This window comes from Metarhizium acridum (genome assembly GCF_019434415.1).
Source record: "Metarhizium acridum strain ARSEF 324 chromosome Unknown scaffold_72, whole genome shotgun sequence".
In the NCBI taxonomy this organism is placed as follows: Eukaryota; Fungi; Ascomycota; class Sordariomycetes; order Hypocreales; family Clavicipitaceae; genus Metarhizium; species Metarhizium acridum.
In genome coordinates this window covers 240,468-263,185 of record NW_027094019.1, presented here as the reverse complement: position 1 = coordinate 263,185, position 22,718 = coordinate 240,468, and the positions used below count along the sequence as shown (strand labels likewise).

At 47.2% G+C, this 22,718-nt stretch overlaps 4 protein-coding genes across 4 annotated transcripts; 3 read left to right on the top strand and 1 right to left on the bottom strand.

Moving 5' to 3' along the window:
* Positions 1-414: 414 nt before the first annotated feature.
* Positions 415-2,200, top strand: J3458_006892 (uncharacterized protein). The gene is made up of 2 exons (XM_007812595.2): positions 415-711; positions 773-2,200. Exons 1-2 carry the CDS (start codon positions 527-529, stop codon positions 1,650-1,652), a joined length of 1,065 nt encoding a protein of 354 aa, XP_007810786.2. The 5' UTR covers positions 415-526; the 3' UTR covers positions 1,653-2,200.
* A 215-nt stretch (positions 2,201-2,415) lies between these two features.
* J3458_006891 (uncharacterized protein) lies at positions 2,416-3,845 on the top strand. The gene is made up of 2 exons (XM_066119096.1): positions 2,416-2,728; positions 2,793-3,845. The coding sequence occupies exon 2, from the start codon at positions 3,021-3,023 to the stop codon at positions 3,612-3,614; it is 594 nt and encodes a 197-aa protein (XP_065975732.1). The 5' UTR covers positions 2,416-2,728; positions 2,793-3,020; the 3' UTR covers positions 3,615-3,845.
* On the bottom strand, positions 3,641-5,237 carry J3458_006890 (uncharacterized protein; the record flags this gene model as incomplete). The annotated part of the gene is made up of 2 exons (XM_066119095.1): positions 4,585-5,237; positions 3,641-4,530 (listed from the first exon to the last, which is right to left on the bottom strand). Exon 2 carries the CDS (start codon positions 4,445-4,447, stop codon positions 3,641-3,643), a length of 807 nt encoding a protein of 268 aa, XP_065975731.1. The 5' UTR covers positions 4,448-4,530; positions 4,585-5,237.
* An 8,263-nt stretch (positions 5,238-13,500) lies between these two features.
* J3458_006889 (uncharacterized protein) lies at positions 13,501-14,724 on the top strand (the record flags this gene model as incomplete). The annotated part of the gene is made up of 1 exon (XM_007812597.2): positions 13,501-14,724. The coding sequence occupies one exon, from the start codon at positions 13,501-13,503 to the stop codon at positions 14,722-14,724; it is 1,224 nt and encodes a 407-aa protein (XP_007810788.2).
* Positions 14,725-22,718: the final 7,994 nt, after the last annotated feature.

The following is a 22,718-nucleotide window of genomic DNA, read 5'->3' as shown; positions in this document are numbered from 1 at the left end:
AAACGAGGCCAGAGGATTGAATGAACTTGGGGAAGGAGAGAAGGTGACCGCCACGAACACGTACACTGTGCGCTGGTAACTGTACACACACAATTATGAACGCACAGGGGAGGAGTAACGGGGCAGTTATCAACCCATTAGCATTTTCACGTTGTGACATATTCTCAGCGTAGCCAAGAAACTGCTCAGAATCTTGTGAAGACATGTATACATTCGCATATAGACTGGTTCCGAGCCTTAACAATTTGTGACAGCATTGATCGGTTGAAGACTACTAGTTAGTGTGTTTGGTGATTGAAGAGCTTTGGTCACGGGCGACCCACAGCTGACCAGGACAGGGGTGGGTTGAAGAAGAATATGGTCCCACCAGACTCCGCGTTTCATAACAAGCAGCATTTTCCCGTACCCCATTCTGGCCACGCCGCACTTGAACCTTTGCTCTCTCAAGCATTCGCGTTTTTCACGACCGTGAACTGCGAGGGCCCTCTTTTTTTTCCGTTCGCGCCGGTAGTATGCCCTACTTCAGATGCCGGTCGCCAAAGACCTCCACGCTGCTGTGACTGCCACTGACGTCCTAGCTTTTGATGAAAGCCAGCTCGTTCAGTACTTGGAGAGAAACGCTGTAAATGGTGGTGGGTTCGACATCTCAGGTCTTCTGGGCGTGGAGAATCTTTCCAAGGATCAGCGAAATGAGTTAGCAGAGAAACTCAGGTGAGAAGACTTACGACTCTACTTGATGTATTAGACCTTCAATAATAACCGTTCTCCGTAGAAGTGCGGCTCCTACGCTAGATAATTCGACTCTCGAGATTGAAGATCTTCTCACGCGCCTGACAAGGGTAGCCGATGAGCGAAACGACTCTTCAGAACATGATCTCTCGCGCTCGCCCGCCGCGTCATTTCAGTCGACCGCAAGCACACCACCCATTAGTTTCATGTCCCTTGAAATTTCTTGCCATCAAGAGCTCGTTAACGACGGCGGCCGGCCTGTTTGCTCCATCGAAGATCTGACATATATCCTTGCAAAGCCTAGGGCCAGGTATAAAGCGATTATGCCGTGGCTCAGTGACGACCCAGGCTCTGAGGTTTGGGATGGGGAGATAAAGACCGTCTTTTCGAGGCAATTTACGCGGTGGTGGGACTTTCGTAAATCACAATGGGATAACAGAAGGATTGATATTGAAGCGGGATTCTCTTCCTTCTTGGAGGCAAACAAGCGCAAATATGAGGGGATGGGTGCTACAAGGATGGTCTCCGACCCTTCATTCGAGGAAACAGTCAGGCGATTATGGCAACACAAGCCAGTGTCCCGGCAACTACCTGAATCTAACTCATTTACATCATACAAAGAGGCAGTCAGAAGGCGTCTTGCACCGTACCAATTCGCCCGCGCTTTGCAGTTAAAGGAGGACCCTCGCCAACAGACCCAGTGGACCAATTGGCTAGAGTACCTTAACTACGAAAAATGGTGTTTGGAAATGCTGACTGCGCTTGCGGAACCTCTGGAGGATCAATACCGTGAAGCCTGGAGAAGGATGCTCACTGCACCACGGGGTTCGTCGAGAGAAGCAAAAGGGTGTAGTTCATCAGCATCAAGGTTCATGCAAAAAGCAGGACGACGACCGGCGGACATTGTCAATATGGCCAAGTAGTTGGAAGCAACCCACGCTAGCTTGGTTGCAACTAACAAAACACTTGACGACTTTATTCGAGAGACAGAACCGTATCTGCATGCTCAGACAGCAGTGTACTACCAGAGACATCGAGTGGAGTGGATTATTAAGGAGGCGAGTTTAATCGAGCTGGAGATGTCCCAGCAAAATAAGATGGTGAAAACTAAAGCATGCGCCAACACAAGAGAGAACAAGAAGAGGCAACGCGATGATGATAAGATACCCCCGACACGATCAAAGAGAGTCAAACGAGGCGATGGTAGGGAACATGTTGTTTCAGAGGCAACGCTAGGCGAGCCTGGGCTTCGCCGGAGTCAGCGTTTAGCCCAAGGCAAATCGCTGCAAAGCCGAGTTTAGTTCATGTGCTTCCGTAGCTCGAGGCAGCTTTCACGGTACAATGCAGAGCAGTGGAGAGATAAGGAACAAAATGTACACATACCCAGTAGCATAGGGCAATACAGAGCGAAATATTTGGTTTGCAAGTTGTACAACATTATAGCATAGTGTATGTAGAGACTACTCAATCTGTATGTCATATTTTGTCTTTATTCTGCATCCACCCAGCGCAAGTGGCTAACTGCCCGCGTTTTCTTACGTCTGGTAGTTCCCGCCAGGTTAGCCGATCGCGTAAGACGCCCTCGCCGCCGTTCCGCAGGTCCACGCCGAAGCTCCACCTTTCCAGAGCGAACCTCCCACCGCTTCGCAAACTTGTACTTTTGGCATAGTCTCCTCTCAACCGACACTTACTTTTCCCTCACAGTGGGCATACCGTCCTGAGTATTGGAGGTGGGTGGTGACATTGGTCTTTACTACGTTAGGACAGCCCAGGGAACTGCTCAGGTAGCTTTTGAAGCAACCAACATGAAGTTGGACGATGCCATCATTGTTCTTGAAGGGCCAAAGAAGGAACAGAGAAGCTGTGCAGGTTTTGCTCAGTGCCCACACGTGAATGAGAGCAGATTAGAGAACAAGATTGTCGACCTCAACACATGAATTTGCCACCATAAGCTATCGGGGGAACCTGCTTGAATGACCCGACAAGCAAAGGAAGACATGTATGTGATGACTTGTTGGTTTCATCGATCTGCTTGACAGGCTGACGTAAGGGTTGTTTACCAGTGTATAAATAGCCGTGCCATTCCTCCACTCCCTTCCCACCTCGCTACACCTCTCGCTCTTCAAATCTACAGCTCAGGAAACTGCGCCTTCATAAATTCGATCCACGACCACGAGAATTACCTCTGCTCCTCGCTAAATATTGCAACATTCCATGGGTCTCAAAGCAATCACATCCCCGGATAAGTAAATACCACCGTGGGACTTCCCGTTTCCGCCGACATTGAGCTCATGATTCTCGACAATCTGCAAAGTGAGCACTTGCGACATTTTCTGTACACTTGCGAAGGCTATTTTTATGGGTGCCTAAAGTACTTCGCGATACGGAAGACCGACAATGGTCTTATTTATGCCGCAAAGAATAAGGGTGGCCATCTACTAAAAGCCATGTTGTTTATCGACGGAGTGGATGTTCATATTAAAGATGAAACGGGTCTATCTGCACTTGACACTGCTCTTGACCGGTACCGCTACGACGAAGGAATGTTATACTTCCTAGCTACAAACCCCAAGATTAGCACCCCAAAACCACTTATGAGTCTCATGTATATTCAGTCTGAACATGCATGCTCAATACTACGATCCGGAAATATCAACTTTAATGCGGAAGACAGATTTAAAAGCTCGCTATTACATGTTACTATGAAAGAAGGGGGGTTTAATCTCGCAAGACGGTTTGCTTCATACGCACGCTCATTAAATTTCGAAAGGGTTAACGAACGCGGCCTAACCCCGTTATTTTGGGCTATGCGATACGGATATGAGGAGGTAGTGTCTATTTATTTCTCAAAAAGACGGAAACATTCCAGCATGCCACATTTTTGAAGATATGCCGTCGAGACCGCTCCCTGTTATTTGTTGAATCTTCTTGCTGTTCGATACCGATGAGCTGGTGCTCCTTGAGAACTGCGGGTGAAGTGTTCTGTACATTCGGCGGTAAAACTCGGTGTCTGGATTTCCCCTGGAATCGTCATCTTGAGGTCTTGGAATAAAAAATGGTCGGTTTGCTTGATACTGGCTTTGAAATTCCCCAACTTTTTCAACCGTAGGCGCTTTGAAGGCCTCCGTACAGTGCGACCGTCTGGTGTAGTAGTCTCAACACAAACTTGATGTCCACCAACCGCCCGCTTCCTCACTCCTATAATCAGCCCGTCATCGGTCTGAAGAGTGGGCCATGGATATTTAAACGGCGTTGAGGAAGATCGATTTTGTTCCGGCAAAATTAGATTCAAAGCCCAATCCGCAGGCCAGTGATTTCGCAAGACCGCATCGGATATCAGCTTCTTCCCCATTTCCACTTTCTGTCTGGCTTCGTCATTATTCGGGTCCGTCGCAAGGATATTGTAATTTGCTACCACCAGCGAATAATGCTCCTGGAAGAATCGTAAGGGAATTTCCCACTGGGTTTTAGAAACCCTCTTCGCCTTATTATTCTTGTGTAACTCATTGTACTCTTTGGTAGCCTTTATAATCTCCGTATTAAGGGCCGCTATGCCGTTATGGGCGTCTTTGTCATTAGTATCGCTGGCCAATTTCTGCACAAATGGTGTTGCTTTTTGGTAAATTTCGTCGACTGACTCTGGAGGCACAGGGACGGAGTCTTGTTCCATCGCATCGTCTGAGTCACTTGAGTCTGAGTCTTCCGAGTCTTCCGCCATGAGGTCCTCTTGGCCATCCCAGTGAAAGACTGCTGTGGCATAGGCAGGCTCAACGCCAAGTCTGGTCGCTGCATCGCAAAGCTCTGCGCCATTGTCAGCTTGAGAACGTACACTAGATTATCATTTCAGGACCTTACTCTGTAGGGCTTTCTTGGCCTCTTTCTTTGGCTTGTGTCCACTATGTTCGTAATGGATCTCGCATCCAATCGTCCTCAAGGCGAGCAAGCAATCTTCAGTGGACGAAGCCTCGTCAAGCCCGAGGGTGCTTAGGTCGGTTTCACTTTGTAATATACGTTGTATTTCAGCTTCTATGTCCGCTCCTTTCCGGACCTTTTCCGCATCATTTCTAGAGACGTCAGGACCTGGGTTTGCATTTGGTGTGGGCAATCCTGTTGCTTATGCAGGCCCTTTTTCGCCTTCAGAGGGGTTCACGTTTTTGGTGGATCCAGAAAGCATTGAGCGGCGACGGCTGTGGCTAAAATACTACGCCACCCCTTGCACGTTAGAGCTGTGGGTGCAAGGGGTACGATCATCCGAAGGCTGGGAGTCCTTGGGCCAAGCAACTATTAAGCCATTACATTTAGCTAGCTATCTAGTTATGCAGAGCCGTGGTCTGACCTATATGGATTCCGTGTAAGGACCTGTCGTCTTCTATGCCGCTCATCCCTCATCTTCATCTTCATACCCTCTGGTGGAGACTCGTAAAACAGGTGACCACGATCAAAGGGCGCATCCAGCATCAAGCCCTGGAGCGTTTTTACGCGAGAGACAGCTACGTAGCTTAAACCAGTCTGAAAGTCCCGACAGGAGAGATCTGTCACGATGACATCTTCAGTGATGCTCTGCGACTTGTGAACCGTAATGGCGTAGCATACGATCAGGGGAAACTGCGTGCGAGTGCAGAGAGTGCTTCCGATGAGGAAGTCCCTGTCTACTGGGAGAATCGGGACAATCTTTCTGCCATCAGCGGTGGTCAGGAACACAGGTCCACTGTACTTGTCAAACTCCATCATGATAACACAGGGAGGGTCTTGGACTGGGTCAGCCCCCGGTGCCCAGCCGATATCGTAAACGGTACCGCGAGCGCCGTTGCAGAGACCAACTGGCTGCCAAAGGTTAGATGTCAGCATCAGACGGGCGCCAATGCATATAGGGATCTGCTTCGCAAGGTTGCCCGCCTTGTCATCAGGCGCCGCAGCCGCGCCAAGGCCGACATTCTTAGCCTTGACCTGAATGACTGGCCGGCCGAGGCGGTCGAGGTGGTAGTGGTTATATTCGTTCACCCTATCTTTCGTGGCGTATACTCGCAAGGCGTTGGCGAACCTGGCGACCTCCAGATCATCTAGCTTCGCCTGTACTCGACCGGAAAGGAGTTTCCAGGACTCGACTGACAGTTGGAGGAGCCGCAATTCCTCGAGAGCTGTGCGAAACGCCTTCTGATCGTCGCCCCGTTGCCGTTGGACAACCTTCAAGAAGACTGATTTATCGAAGCGTCTATATGCGTTCCTGCCTTTGATCTCCACTCCCTGCACCTCTTTATCGTAATAGAGCGGCTTCTGTAGCACGGGTGGAAGCTGGAAGAAGTCGCCAACCAGAAGGATGTTAAGACTACCAAAGAACTCCTCATTCCTACTCGGGAACGCCTCGCGCAGGCGGTCATCGATCCAAGAAAGCTGTCGCAGTCCCAGCATGCTCTTCTCATCGATGATCAGGTAGTTGATGTCCTTCAGCTTCTTCTGGAGCTGGGCCATGTCAGTGGGCGAGAGGGGCTTGAAGTCCTTGTTGATTGGAAGGTGTAACAGGGAGTGCAAAGTAGTGCCCGATATCTGATTTCCCGCGACGCCAGTGGGCGCGGCACGCCAAACAGGTGTCCCTCTCCCGGCAGCAGCGGCTTGGAGGTGCGCGGAGAGCAAATTAATGAGGTATGACTTCCCGGTACCACCTCCACCATCCACATGGAGCAGCAACTGAGAGGGTTCCTGATTCAGGAAGTGGTCCATCACGGTATCGTATACTAAGCGCTGATCCCGGTTTAGGGAATCTCGAGCTTCCAAGGGCTGATGATCCACATCAAGGTCAAGGCGGTTTGCCGCCTTGCGTTGCTTCCAGTAGTCGCCCTTGAGAATACCGTCATCAGTATACCGTCCAACGTGAGGGGTCCAATCATAATTGATGTCGATGTCTCGGCGGCCGAGCATGTCGATATCCTCTTCCTCCAGCGGGCGGTCGGGAAGCATGCGGGCGAGTTCATGCCAGTCTTCATCCACAATGGGCTCTTCATGGACCTCAAGCTCAAATTCGTCGTCCTCAGCCCTCAATTCATTTGTATCTGGCTCCCCATAATGATCGTCCGCATGGGTGTCACGGTGCTGCTCTCTGCAAAACCTGTACGCAGCCGCGAAGGAATCGAACCGCTGCCCGCCCACGGTGAGCAACTCCTCTGGAGAGCGATGCGGATGAGCCATCATCAATTTAACACGGCAGAAGTCACCAAACTGGGGAGATGCCTCCACGGACCTGTATCGAGGAAAGTAAGACAGGACTCTCTTCTTCGCGTTGGCAGCGAGTCTCCTCCACGTCTTGAGATTATACGATTGCAGGTACTCGAGGTAAGTTGCATCCTCGTGCTGGTCATTTCTCTCGAGATACCTCCTGTAGCTGCCGACGGTCTCGTTGACATCTTCATCCACGCGATACGAACGTGCATGTTGCTCCAAAGGACGGCAGTCGACAGAGACCACCATCCGCGTGCCTTCCTGCAGAGGAATGTTAAGGAGAAGATGGGAAATCTCCTGCGCCGAGTAATCTCTCTCGGCAATCAGCTTATTCATCAGGCGAGAGGAGAAGGATAATAGCGGCTGAAGGTGTGCCGTGTGCGGCAAAACCTGGTCTGCAAGCTTACAGTAAGGCTCAGTCTTCTTCTCAGATTTGCTGCAATACTTGGCAGCGTACGTAATAACCGCCTGTAGGCTGGTGCAAGGAGATATGTCGATATTGGCTAGCCAGCCTAGTATAATGGCGGGATTGAAGTGATTCATGAGGTTGTCATTCCGCGCCGCCTCGAAGACATAGTACGACTTGCCTTCCTTCCTGATCACTGCGGCCAGCTCCCGCAAGGCACGAGGAAAGTCAAAACGACACTCCCGCTCTGGATTGGCCGCATTGGCCGCCTCGATATCTGCAGCAGCGCCTTCCATATCCCTCGCCAGATCAACGGTTCTCTTCCTTACGCGTAAGCAGTATGTGGTATTGCATCTGTGGCGCTGGCAGCGGTTGACGATTTGTGAGAGACGCAGGAATGTCAGTTCTGTACTCAGTGGATCTACGCTCAGGGGGTTACCCTCACCCTGGGGCATAGTCCTAGTCGGCTCAGGATTAATGGCAGTGATGTGGAATCCCCACGTGCGTGCAAAAACATCACGAGCGGCTTCATCCACCATGTCGACTCTTGGGCAATTCTCCATCCAGTACAGGCCATGGTTGTGCGGACTGCCACGCCCTTGCCATTCATACCGATCCCAGTAATCCGTAATGTTGAACTTCTTGCTTAACACGATATCTCGAAAGAAACAGTATCGGCGGTAGAAATGGAAAGCAGCAATGTGAGGATTCTGACGCAAAAGTTGGCGCGAGAGACCCATCCTCTCGGACTCGGACGCAGCCAGCCATTCATCATATCGGGGCATGTGCTGGTAGAGACTCCGCCAGTGTAAATCTGCCGGGCTGAATGTGATGAATGCACCAGGACATCCAAGGTTGTAGGCATAGGCCTCGAGGTCCTGCCTCTTCCTGTTCCAGAAGGGGCGCGTGCCGCGAATAGGTACCGCATGTCTTGTGATTGAGTTGATTAGCACCTGCGCCTCAGGGTCCTCGCTGTGCTCCAGTGCCTGAACAAGCTGCTCCCGTGTGAGCGGTTCATGACTACCATCGTGTTGCTTCACGAAGAATTTGGACCGTGCACGGGCCTGTGACCGCATCAGAGTATTGAAGGCGACGAAGCGGAAGGTCGGGTGGCGTGCAAAACGCCCGTCATGCCAGCGCATCGCGTGCTCGATGTAGTCCTTGTAGTCGATTGACCGTAGCCGAGGCTCAACAAAGTCGGCTCTCCCGTCAGGAAAGAGGCAGGGAAAAGCTAAGGAGAGTAGGGCATGAGAGCGATTGAACTCATTAATGGGTGTGCGCCGTATATTCGGAAGCTGCAGCTCGTGCTGCACCTGCTCCTGGAAGCTTGTGGAAAGCCTTGGTTCAGCTTCTGGTTCTCCGGCAAGAATAGACCGCAGAGCATCGAGCTCCGTGTCCTTGGCCAAAAGGTCCGGCACCGCAGCCTCGTCCTCCAGGTCCGGTTCTGCCTCCTCATCTTCCTCGGGTCCAACTTCGGCAGCCTCCACCTGGCTCTGGGGGATGTCGTCCAGGACATTGCCATCTTGAGGCAATTGACTCAGCCGCTCTTCGTCGATGACGATGCATCGATAGCCAGGATGATGGCGCCGGAGGTAGTTAAGCCATATGGCAACTGGCTGGCGGCGTACACGGAACTGGCGGGTGAATTGCCGGCTAAGGTTTGCATGGGACGACGTATTGGAAGGACGGAGTAATACAGTGTTCAACTCCCGCGGCAAAAGCGGGAGTTGGTTGTACACCAAGCCAACCTCGCGGAGAAAGTGAACAACATGTCCCCGATATTTGTACTGCTGGCCCCGCACAAGCATAATATTCACGTGGACGTGAACACGGCCTATTAAAGACTCTTCAGTAGGTGTAAGCTGAGGCAATTGAGTCGGTACGGAGCCAAAATCCAACTGGTTGTCCACAGAGAAGAAGTACGGCTCTTCAGGGCCGCGTTTATCATCCTTTCGACAGCAACGCGCACAAATGCCATCAGAATCGATCTTCATCTGGAACCAACGCTCTTGACATCGACCACAAAATTGCATTTGGTCATTGTCCAGCTTTGTCCAGAACTCACGGAGGATTGCTTTATCACGACAGGTCAAGGCGCAAGCGTCCAGGTCCCCATTCCACACCGGATCTTGTGCGTGAAATACGGCCGATTCTTCAGGTGGAATCATCACTGGACTCCGGTACCGTCGTGGCGGCCCCGACGATCGAGTTTGCCTTTGAGATTTTTTTGGCCGCCCTCCTGTACCAGGGGCAGGACCACGGCGAGCACGGCGACGAGGCCCTGACTTTCTGGAAGGCTGCCGCGAGCAATAGCGAAGAGGGCTTTCGTCCAAGGCATTGCTATTATCGTTCCCGTCTTCGTCCCCTAGATCGGAATCAGACTCTACCCCTAGGTGTTCGAGGTACTTCCGTGGTCGAGCAGGTGAAAGCAGCAAGTTGAAATAGTCCTCGACGTCAACATCAGATTCAGAGAACTGTCCCCTGTCATCCGCTTCCTTGGTCATTCCATCCCCATCTGGGAGCTCATTTGCCTGTAGTCGATCTTGACTCCCAGCTACGTTCCGTGGTTAGCTTGAACAAACTGCCGGGACCACAGCACAAGGATACCTTCTCCAGGACCATCAGAACCTTCAAAGACGCCGAGTTGAGAGATTGTGGGAGTTAGTGACACAGCCTCCCCTGCACGGCGTCGTGAACGATGGTCGCGCCGAATAGTGGCCTGCTTGGCCCTGGCGCCGGCCTTGGAGGCATCATCTTGCGAGTCCTTCCCGCCCTTGTGGAACCTAACAGCCAGGTAAGAGTAGTCCACACCAGTCGTGCTGCTTCGGACAGTAGATGGATCAGAATGTGAGGCGACAGGATCGGTCGAGGGCGGCACAGGCGGTGAGGGAGCTAGAGCCCGGAAGAGCCGCGAGCTCGCTTGGGTTGGTGGGATCGGCGTCCCCAGCACTATCTGCGGCTGGCTGCCTGGCTCTCCGAACAAACTCCTAGCTGTATGTTGTTGCCGTAGCTTCTCTGGCGATGTAGGTTGGGTTCCAGATCTCTGGTTAGGAGGCGATAGGCCAGCGTCTCTGTCGGTTCTTTTCGGGGCAGATCTCTCAGCTGAGGTAGGACGGACAGCCAGCTTTCTCAATGCAAGGACGGCACCTTTGGACCTGGCACGCTTGATCAGGTTAGGGAGGCATATATAGTATATCAATGGTGTCAGTTACCTCGGAATTGCGGTGGTCCCGGCATTCCAGACAGGTTGTAGTTGGATTGGCAGATTTCCTCCTGCTAACGAAATTACTTGGTGATTTTGTTCGGTCGCAAGACGGGCAATGGACTGCCAATTCAGATCTAGGACTAATATTACCCCTAGAATCATAATCCATACCCAACCATGCGGTACATCTGTTTCAATAATGGAAGAAAGGCTGCTGGCCAAGCAAACGAACAGATCGCTGGGCAAATTTAGCGATTGTAAACGATTGTAAACGATTGTAAACGATTGTAAACAGAGAAGTAAACAAAGAAGCACCGACAGACGGTGGCTGTCCTTTACCCACTTTTCTAGAGCCACCAACCAATCCAGCCTTCTTTCGCGATTTCCCATACAAAATTTGGACCAATAGAAACTTATTTGTCAAGCCTGCACCAAACCCTCATTATTCGGAAAACTTATGGATTAATGTAGAGTCAGCCTTCGGCTGAATAAATACCTACCATGTATCAACGGAAGTGTATTCTCAATTCAGCCAGAATTGTAACTGGAACATCCATGACCACAGAAAACAGACAATTTCAGCCGCAAAGCTATGAGGATCACATTGATCGGTATGTCCAACTCGGTCGCAGTAGCCAATCATATGTAGAGTACATTCATTCATTGGTCCATTCCCCTCCATCACCTTGGTCAGGAGGGCAACTTTCTGCTCAATTACACAACCCATCCCAAGCGTTGCCTTGTTTCGCAAATGCCTCTATGGCTTACTTCACATCCTTTTTTGGCTAAATACGAGAGGTCATTTAAAGGATGAAGAAAATGTGGCAGCTGTAACACACTCGTGGCAAGTCTGGAGGCTAGGAAGAGGCTTCAGTCCTAGAACTGTCGGAAACTCTAAGTAGTCGCCTGCGACACGCAGTCGAGACATGACAGGGAGAACTGAATATGGGACAAGGCACGGATATGTAGTTGCTCCCTGGCCCATTGTCTCAGGCAACAAAAATCATGTGTCGCTCACCTGCTACATCGTAATGGTGGTCACTCCCTGACGCACTTGGACCTGGAACTCTCGGCCTGGGGCAGTTAATTTGTAACCTTCAACCACATACATGCATAGTTCGAAGTCTCGTTTGGGCTGTCACATTGGATGCTTATTGCGATCAAGGTGCTCACAAGGGAACTCCCGGGGGCTTGGCAAGGGGTCCAGATGTCTCTGCAACAGGGATCGCTGTCAGCTTCAGAGTCCACACGAGGCGACGGCCTGAAGATGGGATGATTTGAATCACCATCACCCCTCCCCGGCAACATTCACAACTGGCTCATTTCAGTGAGCACCCCGTGGTGTGAGGTCTCGGAGAAGATTACCCGCCTATCATCTCCTCGGTATACTTTGGCTTGACTGCAATATGAAGAGAAGCCCGTGGAACGTAGTAGGAGCAAAAAATGTACTCAAAAAAGTGTCTCAATGGGCTAGTTGGTATTATACGTATGCGTGAAAGAGATTTACTGCTCTCTAGTTTCTTATGTTTTGGCCAACTCGGAAACACACTGACTTTATACGCGCTCATCATTTGTCAAAAGAAATGCTCTTGGGCTTGTTGGTAAGATAGTGAACAGATGCGTCGATGTGACATTGATTGCATGTTGTCGGGTCGAGGAGAAGGCTACAGTAACACGTCGCATAGAGTTATTATTAATAGTATGTATTGGCAAGAACTCGAGCATGCGTGGAGCCCACATTGCTCTACGGAGCGGAAGCACGACTTGTCGGCGCTGGTCTCAACTCTCTGTAGGTATTACCCCTAGGACTAAGGGGCTGATACGTAGGATGGAGAAGGCTATCACACAGCGTACGAAAGCTATCCTTCCAGTCTGGAGGACAACTCCAATTGCTGGCCTGCACAGAGAAAGCGGCATACATCCTGTTAGCCTGCTGCTCGAAACAAGGCGCTCCGATTTGCTGCCCGACTGAAATCACTCGATCAACACCATCCACTTTGTCAAGCGCATCACCGAACCCAAGCCGCCGGCAATCCGCAAGGGTGCCAAACTGAAATACCAGATATCTCAGTCAAACTTCCCCACCTGGCTACGCAGAACTGACAACTGCTGCCCACATGTGCACGACCGATCCTCGTTGAGAAACGCCGTAGTACGAAGGTGTCCGATCTCCAGACATCATCAAAGGAACAATCCGCCGCAGAATCTCAGCGATGGTTAGAGTCAGTGCCTCATCACAGCTTACACTGTTCACTCTGATGGCTCCCTGTCCGCAGATGGCCAACCCGTCTATGGCATTAGAACTTCACCTAAACAAACCACCAGTACTCTCTGGCTCCAGGAGACTTGGCCCGTCTGAGATCTTCGACGCGAAGCAACTGCTGTCCTGGAAGGTTTCAAGGCAGCGTTGGACCTGCCCAAACGGCTACCTAGGAGACAACCTGCCTGGACAGTTTCTTAGACACATCACGGACCACGGACAGTGCTCAAGTTTCACCTTCTTCTCTGGCTGATCTGTCGTGGGGGATACAGATGCAGACGACAGCCGAGTCCAGCATGAGCTCCTTGCCGACAACAAGTTTCCAGGGGCCATTATTAAACCCGCGAGTCAACTATGAAGGCACCAACGGACATGCCTCTTTCGTCAAGACTACATCTTGTACAGTCGTCCGTTCGTCATCGCACCAATAATGAGGAGAAAAGAACCGCCTGCTGTCACCTGACATGGAGATGGAACGATGGGTCAACGTTTCCGTTGGCTTGGATGAACTGTTGAAAATGGTTATCTGCTAACCTAAGACTAGGCCGCTCCCAGAGCCTGAGTATAAAAAGGCCGGCATCCCCCCTTCTTCCGGTTCGCGAAACCTTGATCTTACAACATGAACGGGATGACTGAGGCGCCGAGACGACCTAGACGACCGAGATGACGAAGACTACCAAAACTATCATGGCTGCAGATGACCTGATGTACCTGGGCAGTTCGTTCCAGAGGCCAGCGGACCTACAAAAAACATCCAGTGTCCCACAATCAGATCCCCCAAGCATCAACGGGAGCTATTGCACACAGCCTTTCTGCAACGACTGTGATTCCCGCGAATGGAAGTTCGGGGATGAGGTAAAGACCATATGCCCGGCTAGCCTACACTTCGAAGGATGCAGACTACTGGCTACTGATACCCCATTCTTACCGGACCATGCCAATGATGTCCCGATTAACGATGATTTCAACTGGTTATGCGACACACCAGAGCAAGACTTCAACTACGAACCCGAGGAAGATGAATGCAGCTGGCTAGAGATCGCGGAGCTTGTCGACATCTTCTATGACAGCGGTTCTCCAGGCTATCATTCCATTGGCCCAACAAGCAAACACATGCAAAGCCGAGGCCGCACGGAAAATCTTTGCCGCCATACACCTAACAACATCACACACGATACGTCGACGCTGGCAAGCTCCACACCCAGCACTTCATCTTTTTTCACTGAGGCTCACGCCCAAGATCATTCCACACCTCCGGAATCACGGCATCCCGAGATTGGCAGCTCATCAACGTTCGCAAGAGAAGCCATGAAAAATGTACAAGTAATCGACCTAACAGGGGACGATAACTATCCATTACTGGAGCCATTGCTCTCGCCGACACACGTCTTACCAAAAAAGAAACCCACCGCGAGACCACATGCTGTTATTGACCTCACCCAATATGACTCGGACGAGGACGACGAGAAAATGAAAGCCTGGGACGATGAACACGATGCTGTAGACTATGGTTATAGGAGCGCTTATGAGGACAAATACGACATTACGAGCCCGATCAGCGACCTTTCTTACCGAAAACCCTGCAAGTTCGTTCTTACAAAGGTTTTACAAAATGGGAAACCTTATCTACGGGATCATCGTTGCAAAAAATGGAGGAACGGACGCTCTTATGCTACGCCAAATCACAAAGACACAGTACTTCTCATTCGGGATGGGGGAAGCGATATCCCTATTGAGCTGGAGTACAAGGGTTTTGGTATTTGGGAGGGTTGCAACTATCGTATTGGAGCAGCTATTAGTGACGTTGTTGCAAGGGCTATGGTGTTTAACCGACAGTCATTGCCATTGAAGAGAAAAAGGGGTTGCATGTATTCGGACGATCTTAGAAAACGTAGGCGAGTAAGCAAATGAGGTGGATTTTAAGTTACGTACTATAATAGCGGCTTTCTTGCAAAGGGACCCTGATATGTGGTCTATAACCATACTAACCAGAAATTCCTGCTGGCACGAAGTGGAGAACGTGTCATGAACTGAAGTACATGCCTAGCGTTCACCCATGGTCTCCATGCAGAAATGAGTTATCGACACTTGCTTACTGACTTATGTCTGCCTCTCCAAGTTCTATGGAGTAGCCAAAGGTGGATTGTAGACCTGTGTCTACATGGCCTGTGTCTACTTGAGCCGCGTCCAGCTGACCCGCGTCCACTTGACTTATGTCTCTTTGCCCCGGGGCTGCATAGACTCCAGTAAAATAGAGGCAGGTCGAGTAGACCCAGGTCGAGTAGACCCAGGTCAAGCAGACCCAGGTCAAGCAGACACAGGTCAATGAATCCAGTCCCGGCTACTATACCGACCCGGGTCAAGTAGACCCAGGTCAAGTTGACCCAGGTCAATGAATCCAAAATTCTGCTACTGTCCGACCCCAATCAAGCAGACACGGCTCAGGTCAACAGGAGTAGGCAATCTGAAGTTGATTGGTTGGTTGTATGATATATTCAATTATCTATTCTCTTGGATGGAGTGCTTCTAAGTGGTTGACGATGAGACCCACCCGATTATGGTACAGCGAGTGATTGGGAAGGGAGCACATCAAGAAGAAGATTGTCGTAAAGCTAAAAGACGATGTTAAAGCGTAGACGAGATTGTATCGGCCGACTGACCGCATTTAAAAGCGCTTGTGAGGTCCTATGATGCGGCCGCTTCGCCCTTTTTGCTTTGTTTGGAGGCGACACTTTATGTGCTGATCCAAGCATCTGCTAAGTGCCGAAGGCCAGCAGACGCGGGTGCATTGATACGCCCAAGTAAGTTGACCCTGAGGTTGAAGCTTGGGCTGAACTTGGAGCAGGCTTGAGAACCCCCGCGTAGCTGGGCGCCTGCTTTTTGGCCTGGGCGAAATTTGGCTTGTGCTAAACGTCCAAGGCCGACTGTGTCTAGTACTGTAGTAATACATTAGCTAGTGTCTATCTAATCATATCTACCTGAGTGGTCGGCATGTTATAAGGCAGACAGTATGGGTATTAGTATACAAGTAGATATGTCCAGTACAACGAAGCACGAAAATCGGAGGGAGAACGGAGAAAGATCAACTACGAGAGTATTGCTGTTAGGTCCTATTTTAGTACAGGTTCCGAGCTAAGTCTGCTATAATGTCCAAGTCGAGTTCGTTTTTGCTTCTGGGAGACAGTAGAACAGTTTTGATGCCCGAGTACTCTGCACTATCCCGGCAATCGTCTGGTAGGATTGTTCTGACCCAAGTTTGGTTGTTATTACACGTAACGGAAAGTAAGTAATAGCTTGCAGAAAGCTCATTAGCCACTGATTTAACCTGATCAGGGTGGCTGTCTTCAACCCTGCGAACTTCTTGCCATATATATCCTTTGATTCTTTGAAATAGACTAGAGTAGAATCCCTAGGCCGCTTCCGAGTTTGCTCGTCTTCATGTGACTTGTCCATATTTGTCATAATGCTGTCCTCGGCTCTGAGGTTTTTCGTTCCTGATGTCGCATCCCGTGGCTGCCGTACAGGCGGCGACTGATACATGGGCACCCGGGTGCCCAAATAGACTAGCGCACCCAGGTGCCCAAATTATGTCAGCACTCCTCTAGCGCTGGGACAGAACCTGTGCCCCAGCATGTTCCTGCAGCCACTGCACATTGCAGCGCCAATCAGATTGATGAAACATGGATCAGGCAGCATTCCCTGACGACGTTCTTCCACCCGAAGGCACATATGAATCACGCGAGTCCTTACTTGATGCTATCAATTCTTGGGCGAAACCTCGAGGGTACGCATTTACAACAGGGAAATCCCTCAAGACACCAAATGGCAGAGTCAGAGTAATATTCGCTTGTGATAGGAATAAACCTCCTCCAAGCCCTTCTACTGATCGAGTGCGACGCACTTCGAGCCGAAGAACTGGCTGCAAGTTTTCAGTTCTAGCCAAGCAATCGCTAGATGGTAGTACATGGGTCTTGAGCCATCGACCAGACATCGAATGTGCTAAACATAATCACGCGCCCAGCGATGATCCTTCTGCACACCCTGCCCACCGCAAGCTTGTGGGAAAAGATGCGGCGATCGTCTCCAAACTCGTGAAGTCTGGAACTGCCCCTCGAGAAATAAGGACCTACCTCCATAACCACTCAGAAACACTTGCAACTCAGCGGGATATATACAACCGGATTGCGGCAACCAGGAGAGATCTTCGCGAAGGCCAGAGCAGCATTCAAGCCCTAGTCGACCAATTAGATAACGAGGGCTTTTGGTGTCGCGTCCGCTTGGATGTAGACAATCGACTGACGGCTATCTTCTTTGCCCATCCTGACTCTGTGGCGTATTTACAATGCAACCCGGACGTATTATTGCTGGATTGTACCTACAAGACGAATAAACACGGTATGCCGCTACTCGACATGGTCGGAGTAGATTCTAGCCAGCGGTCGTTCTGTATCGCATTTGCATTTCTATCCGGTGAATCGGAAGAGGATTACTCTTGGGCGTTACAACATCTCAGGTCACTTTACCAGCGTGAACTTCCGTCAGTTGTCTTGACTGATCGATGCCTAGCTGCAATGAACGCTGCTGCACATTGGTTTCCAACGACCAAAGCGCTCCTCTGCCTCTGGCATGTCAACAAAGCGGTCCTCCAGCGCTGCCGGCCCTTTTTTGTGCAGAAAGAAAACGAAACCTCAGAGCGGGCAGAAAATGACACATGGGAAGAATTCTACACCTCCTGGCACTCGATTGTTGCTTCACCAAGTGAAAAGATATTTGACGAGCGCCTGGCCAAGTTTGAACTGAAGTATCGCGAAAAATATCCAGAGTGTGTAGGGTATATCAAGATGTATTGGCTCGAGCCGTACAAAGAGATGATCATTAAAGCATGGGTGGATATGCACTTGCATTTCGGCAATGTGGCCACCTCGAGGCAGGTGGCTTATACTATATGCAATTGACAAGACGCTAATGGAACGTTCCCAGGGCCGAGGGTATCCATTCACTGATGAAAGCACACATTAAGAAATCGAATTTGGACCTTTTCGACGTTTGGCAAGCCATGAAGCATGCCATCGCAAACCAACTCAAGGAACTTAAACATATTCGAGCTTCGCAACAGTTACGCACACCTCTAGATGTATCCGGGCTCATGTTCGAAGCAGTACGAGGTAGGGTTTCGCATGATGCTTTGCGCAAAGTCCAGGGGCAACGGCAGTTATGTCTACAAGAGCCACGTCAGATTCTATGTAGTCAGACTTTCACTTCGTCACATGGGTTGCCGTGCTCCCACACCCTCGAGAAGCTGGAAGAAGAAGCTCAGGGTCTTCTGTTAGAGCATTTTCACCCACATTGGCACTTAAAGCGAGGGGTGGCACTGCCAAAACCTGTTCTGGAACCTCGCCGGGCTGCAAACCAACTAAATAGGACTCAACCCTTAACGAGCACAAGACGCGAACCATCCGGTTTCGAGAGAATCCAGGGTAACAGAAAGGCTCCCACTTGCAGCGCATGCCACGTGGTAGGCCACATTATGACCTCGAGGTCCTGTCCGCTGAAGTTCAAGGGGTCGCCGGTAGTACCTCTGCCGGAAGCTCGAAGTTCAGTCACATTTTCAGGTGCCACGGCGGAAATGGCTCCTGCGGGTGTCTCTAAGGCCCCCCCGGAAATCGTGCCAACGACCCAGCAGTCGCAATGTTCAAATGCAGTGGCGGATGCCTTGGCAGAGATTGATCAACCCTCTTCCTTTGCAGCACGCATGCCACCCATCCGTTCATCTCCTCTCATGAGATTTAATACGTCGACTGACTTGGGGTCGCTTGCCACATCAAACAACGCGCCCGGCAGTCCGCCAATGTTGACCGTTGAAGGGCCAACGGTTGAGCAAGTCCAGTCTTTGTCTGGTGTCACCTTGGAAGAGCCGCGGTACGATTCCCCGGGTGCCATTTATGAGAGATATGTAGCTGCTAGAAATGCGTGGTACGCTGCGCAACCTGCTGGCAGCATCAAGACCAACCAGCAATATCGCAAAGCGATGGGGCTCCCACAAAGATACGACAAGCGGAGTTACGAGTGGTGCTTGGACTACAAACAAATGTCGAAGCATCGCGTCACTGCGACAGGGTCCAGAGAATGGACGAAAGAGGAAATGATGGCGTATCTAGACTGGAGCAACCAGGAAGATGAGCGGATTGAAGCCCAGGTCGCTCGGGAGATGGGTGATCATCCTTTGGCTAACAAGAGAAGAGGAATGAAAGAAATATGGAAGAGAATAGAGGTAGACAGTAATGAGCAACAAGCTTTGCACTCAGCGAATAGCGCGACGGAGGATTGCATTGTTGTCAAGTTGTAGATTAAACTGGAGAGAGTAACTAGTTGAAATGATCTTCCAGCCGGGTCTTGCGGGTCTGTCCCAGCGCTAGAGGAGTGCTGACATAATTTGGGCACCTGGGTGCGCTAGTCTATTTGGGCACCCGGGTGCCCATGTATCAGTCGCCCGTACAGGCCCCTCTTGCCTGCGGGTATCTAACGGCAATACGTAGTGGGGAAGACGAAAGAAAGCATAACATATGGTCCTCAGTCGACAAAACGTGCTCACATTGTTGCCTTGAATCGAGTCGCTGTTGAAGTTATCCCAACACAAATAAGATTGATCATTTCTAAAAGAAGCCATATCTGGATAACCGGACTATTATTGTGTTTTCTCATGTTGACTGAGGTTCGGACTGGGCGAAGTAACCGACAGCGGATTTGCATGATCAGCTCTGACCTCTAAACTTTGTGGTCTCTTGGATAGGCTTTTTATTTTTGGCGACTTGAAACCGTAATTTTAGGCCAAAACTGCCATGTAGTGCAATGTGAGTTTGTCTGGAGGACCTGGTCTTGGCTTTTGCCGCAGTTCTTCCTCGGGTCGACTAGCCTGCGGTTGTGTTTCGGAATAACATCGTATCACATTAACAGCTATGGAAGCAGATTGAATAGTGGAATTATCCTTGATTAAAGCTATTTAGGTACGGAAAACAGGCCCTTATTTATAGATATTAAGGTTATTTAACAGGTCACCTAGAAAGTAATTAATTTAAGGGGTTCTATAATATTTAGCTATTAAAGGTTTAGCTTTAATATGGTGGTAGCGCGAGCCTTCTTTTAAGGCTTTTTATACAATTAAAAAGCAGCTATTTAAGGCGTTCTAAGGCTTATTAAAGTCCCTAATAAATAGCAGCTATTTTCTATTAAAAGGGCCTTTAGCGTTAATACACTCTTATAAATTAGGTTAATAGCTAGCTATTAAAGCTATTAATAGCTATTAGAGTAAGCTAAATTAGTTAATTTAAGCTCTTTTAATAATACTAATAATATTAATAAGCTCTAGTTACTTAATAAAGCGGTTAAATTATTAACCTATTAGAATCTTTATTAATTTATTAGCTAAATTATTAGCGCTTTAAACGAATTTAATATTAAAGGTCCCTTATTAATAGGCTTATTAAATTCAGCTATTATAAATATTAATATAATAAAGAGCGGTCTTAAGCCTTAAAAGATTACTATTAATAAGCTAAATCGTCTATAAATTATTACATTATATTATAGGCTTTAAATAATTTAGCTAAAGGTTTAGCTATTAGAAAAGCCTAGATATCGTAATAGTCTCTTTAACTATATATATAAAAGCTAATAATTCGGCTTTAATAAACGATATTATAATTATATCTTAGTTATTAGCTGTTTAACTAATAGGTTTATTGAATAGTTAAATTATTAAGCCTTATAATAACTTTTAGGTTTATTAATCGTTTATAAAGGTAATATTAAAAGCTATTTAAAGCTTTAGGTTATTAGGATTTTCATTAAATTTAATTACTAGATATCACGTTAAATACAAGTACTTAATAACTTAATTAGCAACCTATTAGTAGGTTTTTAACGGATTAAAGAGGAATTTAGCTAGCTTAACTATTAGTTTAGCTATATTAGGTTTTCTAATAACTGTAATATAATTAATAGAGCCGATTATCTGCTAATATTAATAAATTTAATTAGTAGTTATAATACTTAAATTAGGTTCTAATTAATTTCCAGGTATTAGACTTTCTTTAAAGCTATCTCTTTTAAGGATATTAAATTTTATAGCTAGTTTCTTAATATAGGAATTCTAATATAGCTAAAGCTTATAAGTAGCTTTATCTTAAAGGACTTAAATACCTAGAAACTATTATAACTTACTAAGGTTCTTTATATTATAGGTTAATTTAAGCTTTTAAATCATTTAATTAGTAGCTTTAAAAGCTATCTAATAGTATAAAAAGATAATATTATTAACGTAAAAAAAGACTATTAATATTAGGCTATTAAAGATATAAGAGTCTTTTAAATAAAGTATTAAACCTAATAGCTTAAAGGTCTTACTAAGAGACTATTACTATAATAAGGCTAACCTTTATAGCCTATATAGGGCTTATAATAGCCTTATTATTTAACCGAGCCTTTTAAAGCCTTTAGGAGATTTAACGTAAACTTCTTCGTTAATTAGGCTATTTATAAAAGCGTTTACCGCGTTAAGCTACCTAGCTTTAAGGTTAAATTTAGCTATAATAGCTATTAGGGTTTAAAATAACCTTCTAGTTAAGGTTATAGCGTAGATCTCCTTATTATTAGGTGGTTAAAGGTTACCTTATACGTATAAACGGGCCTTAAATTTATTAATAAATCTATATTTATCGTATTTATATTTAAACACTTAAGTTAATAATAATAAGTAATATAGCTGTTTTATTTAATTAGGTTAAACGAGTTAAAAGGTTTCTTAGCTAATTAAAGTATTATATTTAACTTAAGTAGCCTTTTTAAATTTAAGCTTATAAGAGTGCTTTTATAGCTCTTTCTAATATTAAGGTTTAGGTAATAGGCTTCTTTTATATAGCCTTTTAAGCCGTTTAATTAAAAAGCTATTATAAAAGCTATTAAAAGCCCTATTAGAAATCCGTTATAACCGTTAAGGCCCTTTATCTTAATTAAAAGGCTCTAATAAAGCTAGCGTTAAAAGGTCTTAATAAGGGCCGCTTATATTAAATTTAAGGTCTTTAAAAATATTAAATTTAAATAATTAACTTCCTTTTTAACTAGCTTAAAGGCCTTAAGTGTTAACTTTAATAATAAACTATACCTTATTAGTCTTATTATTATTATTAGACTTAATATAAGTTAAAAATTTAAGCTATTATAACTTTTTTAGTTAAATTTAATAAATTTAACCTTAATAAAAGGTTTTTTTATTAAAGGTTATATCTTTAACCTATTTAACTTTTAATTTTAATGGAATTTATATATAAAAGATATTAGTTAAGTTATATTTAAGGAGGTAATTAATTTTTACGTAGGCTATTATCTTAAGAGCCTGTTTTTAAATGCCTTAAAGGGCTTTCTAGGTTATTAAATAGGCCCTATAACTATACGCGACTAAATATATAATATTAGGCCTATTTAAATAACCTATATTACGATTATTTAATTAAAGCTATTATTAAAGCTATTAGAAGGGCGTCTTTTAATTCGTGCCTTATTATAGTAATAGGTTATAAAGGTAAGTAATAGCCTTTTAAATCTTAGGCTATAATTTAATAGAAAGGTTAGCTACTAGCTATATTATACGAGCTTTTAACCTTAAAATACCCCTAAACCTTTTAATAGAGCCGTTTTAAGCGGGTGTATACAGTAATATAGGCTTATTAATAATACCTTTATAGTTAATTTAAGCCTTATAGGCCGTTTAAAGGCTTTTATCGTTATCTTAATAGATTTAATAAATGCCTAGTTAATACTACCTTTAAATTTAAGCCCTAAATAATTAAAGGGCTAATATTAGGGTATTTTAAGTGGTATTTTTAAGCTTAAAGACTATTAAAAGGCCT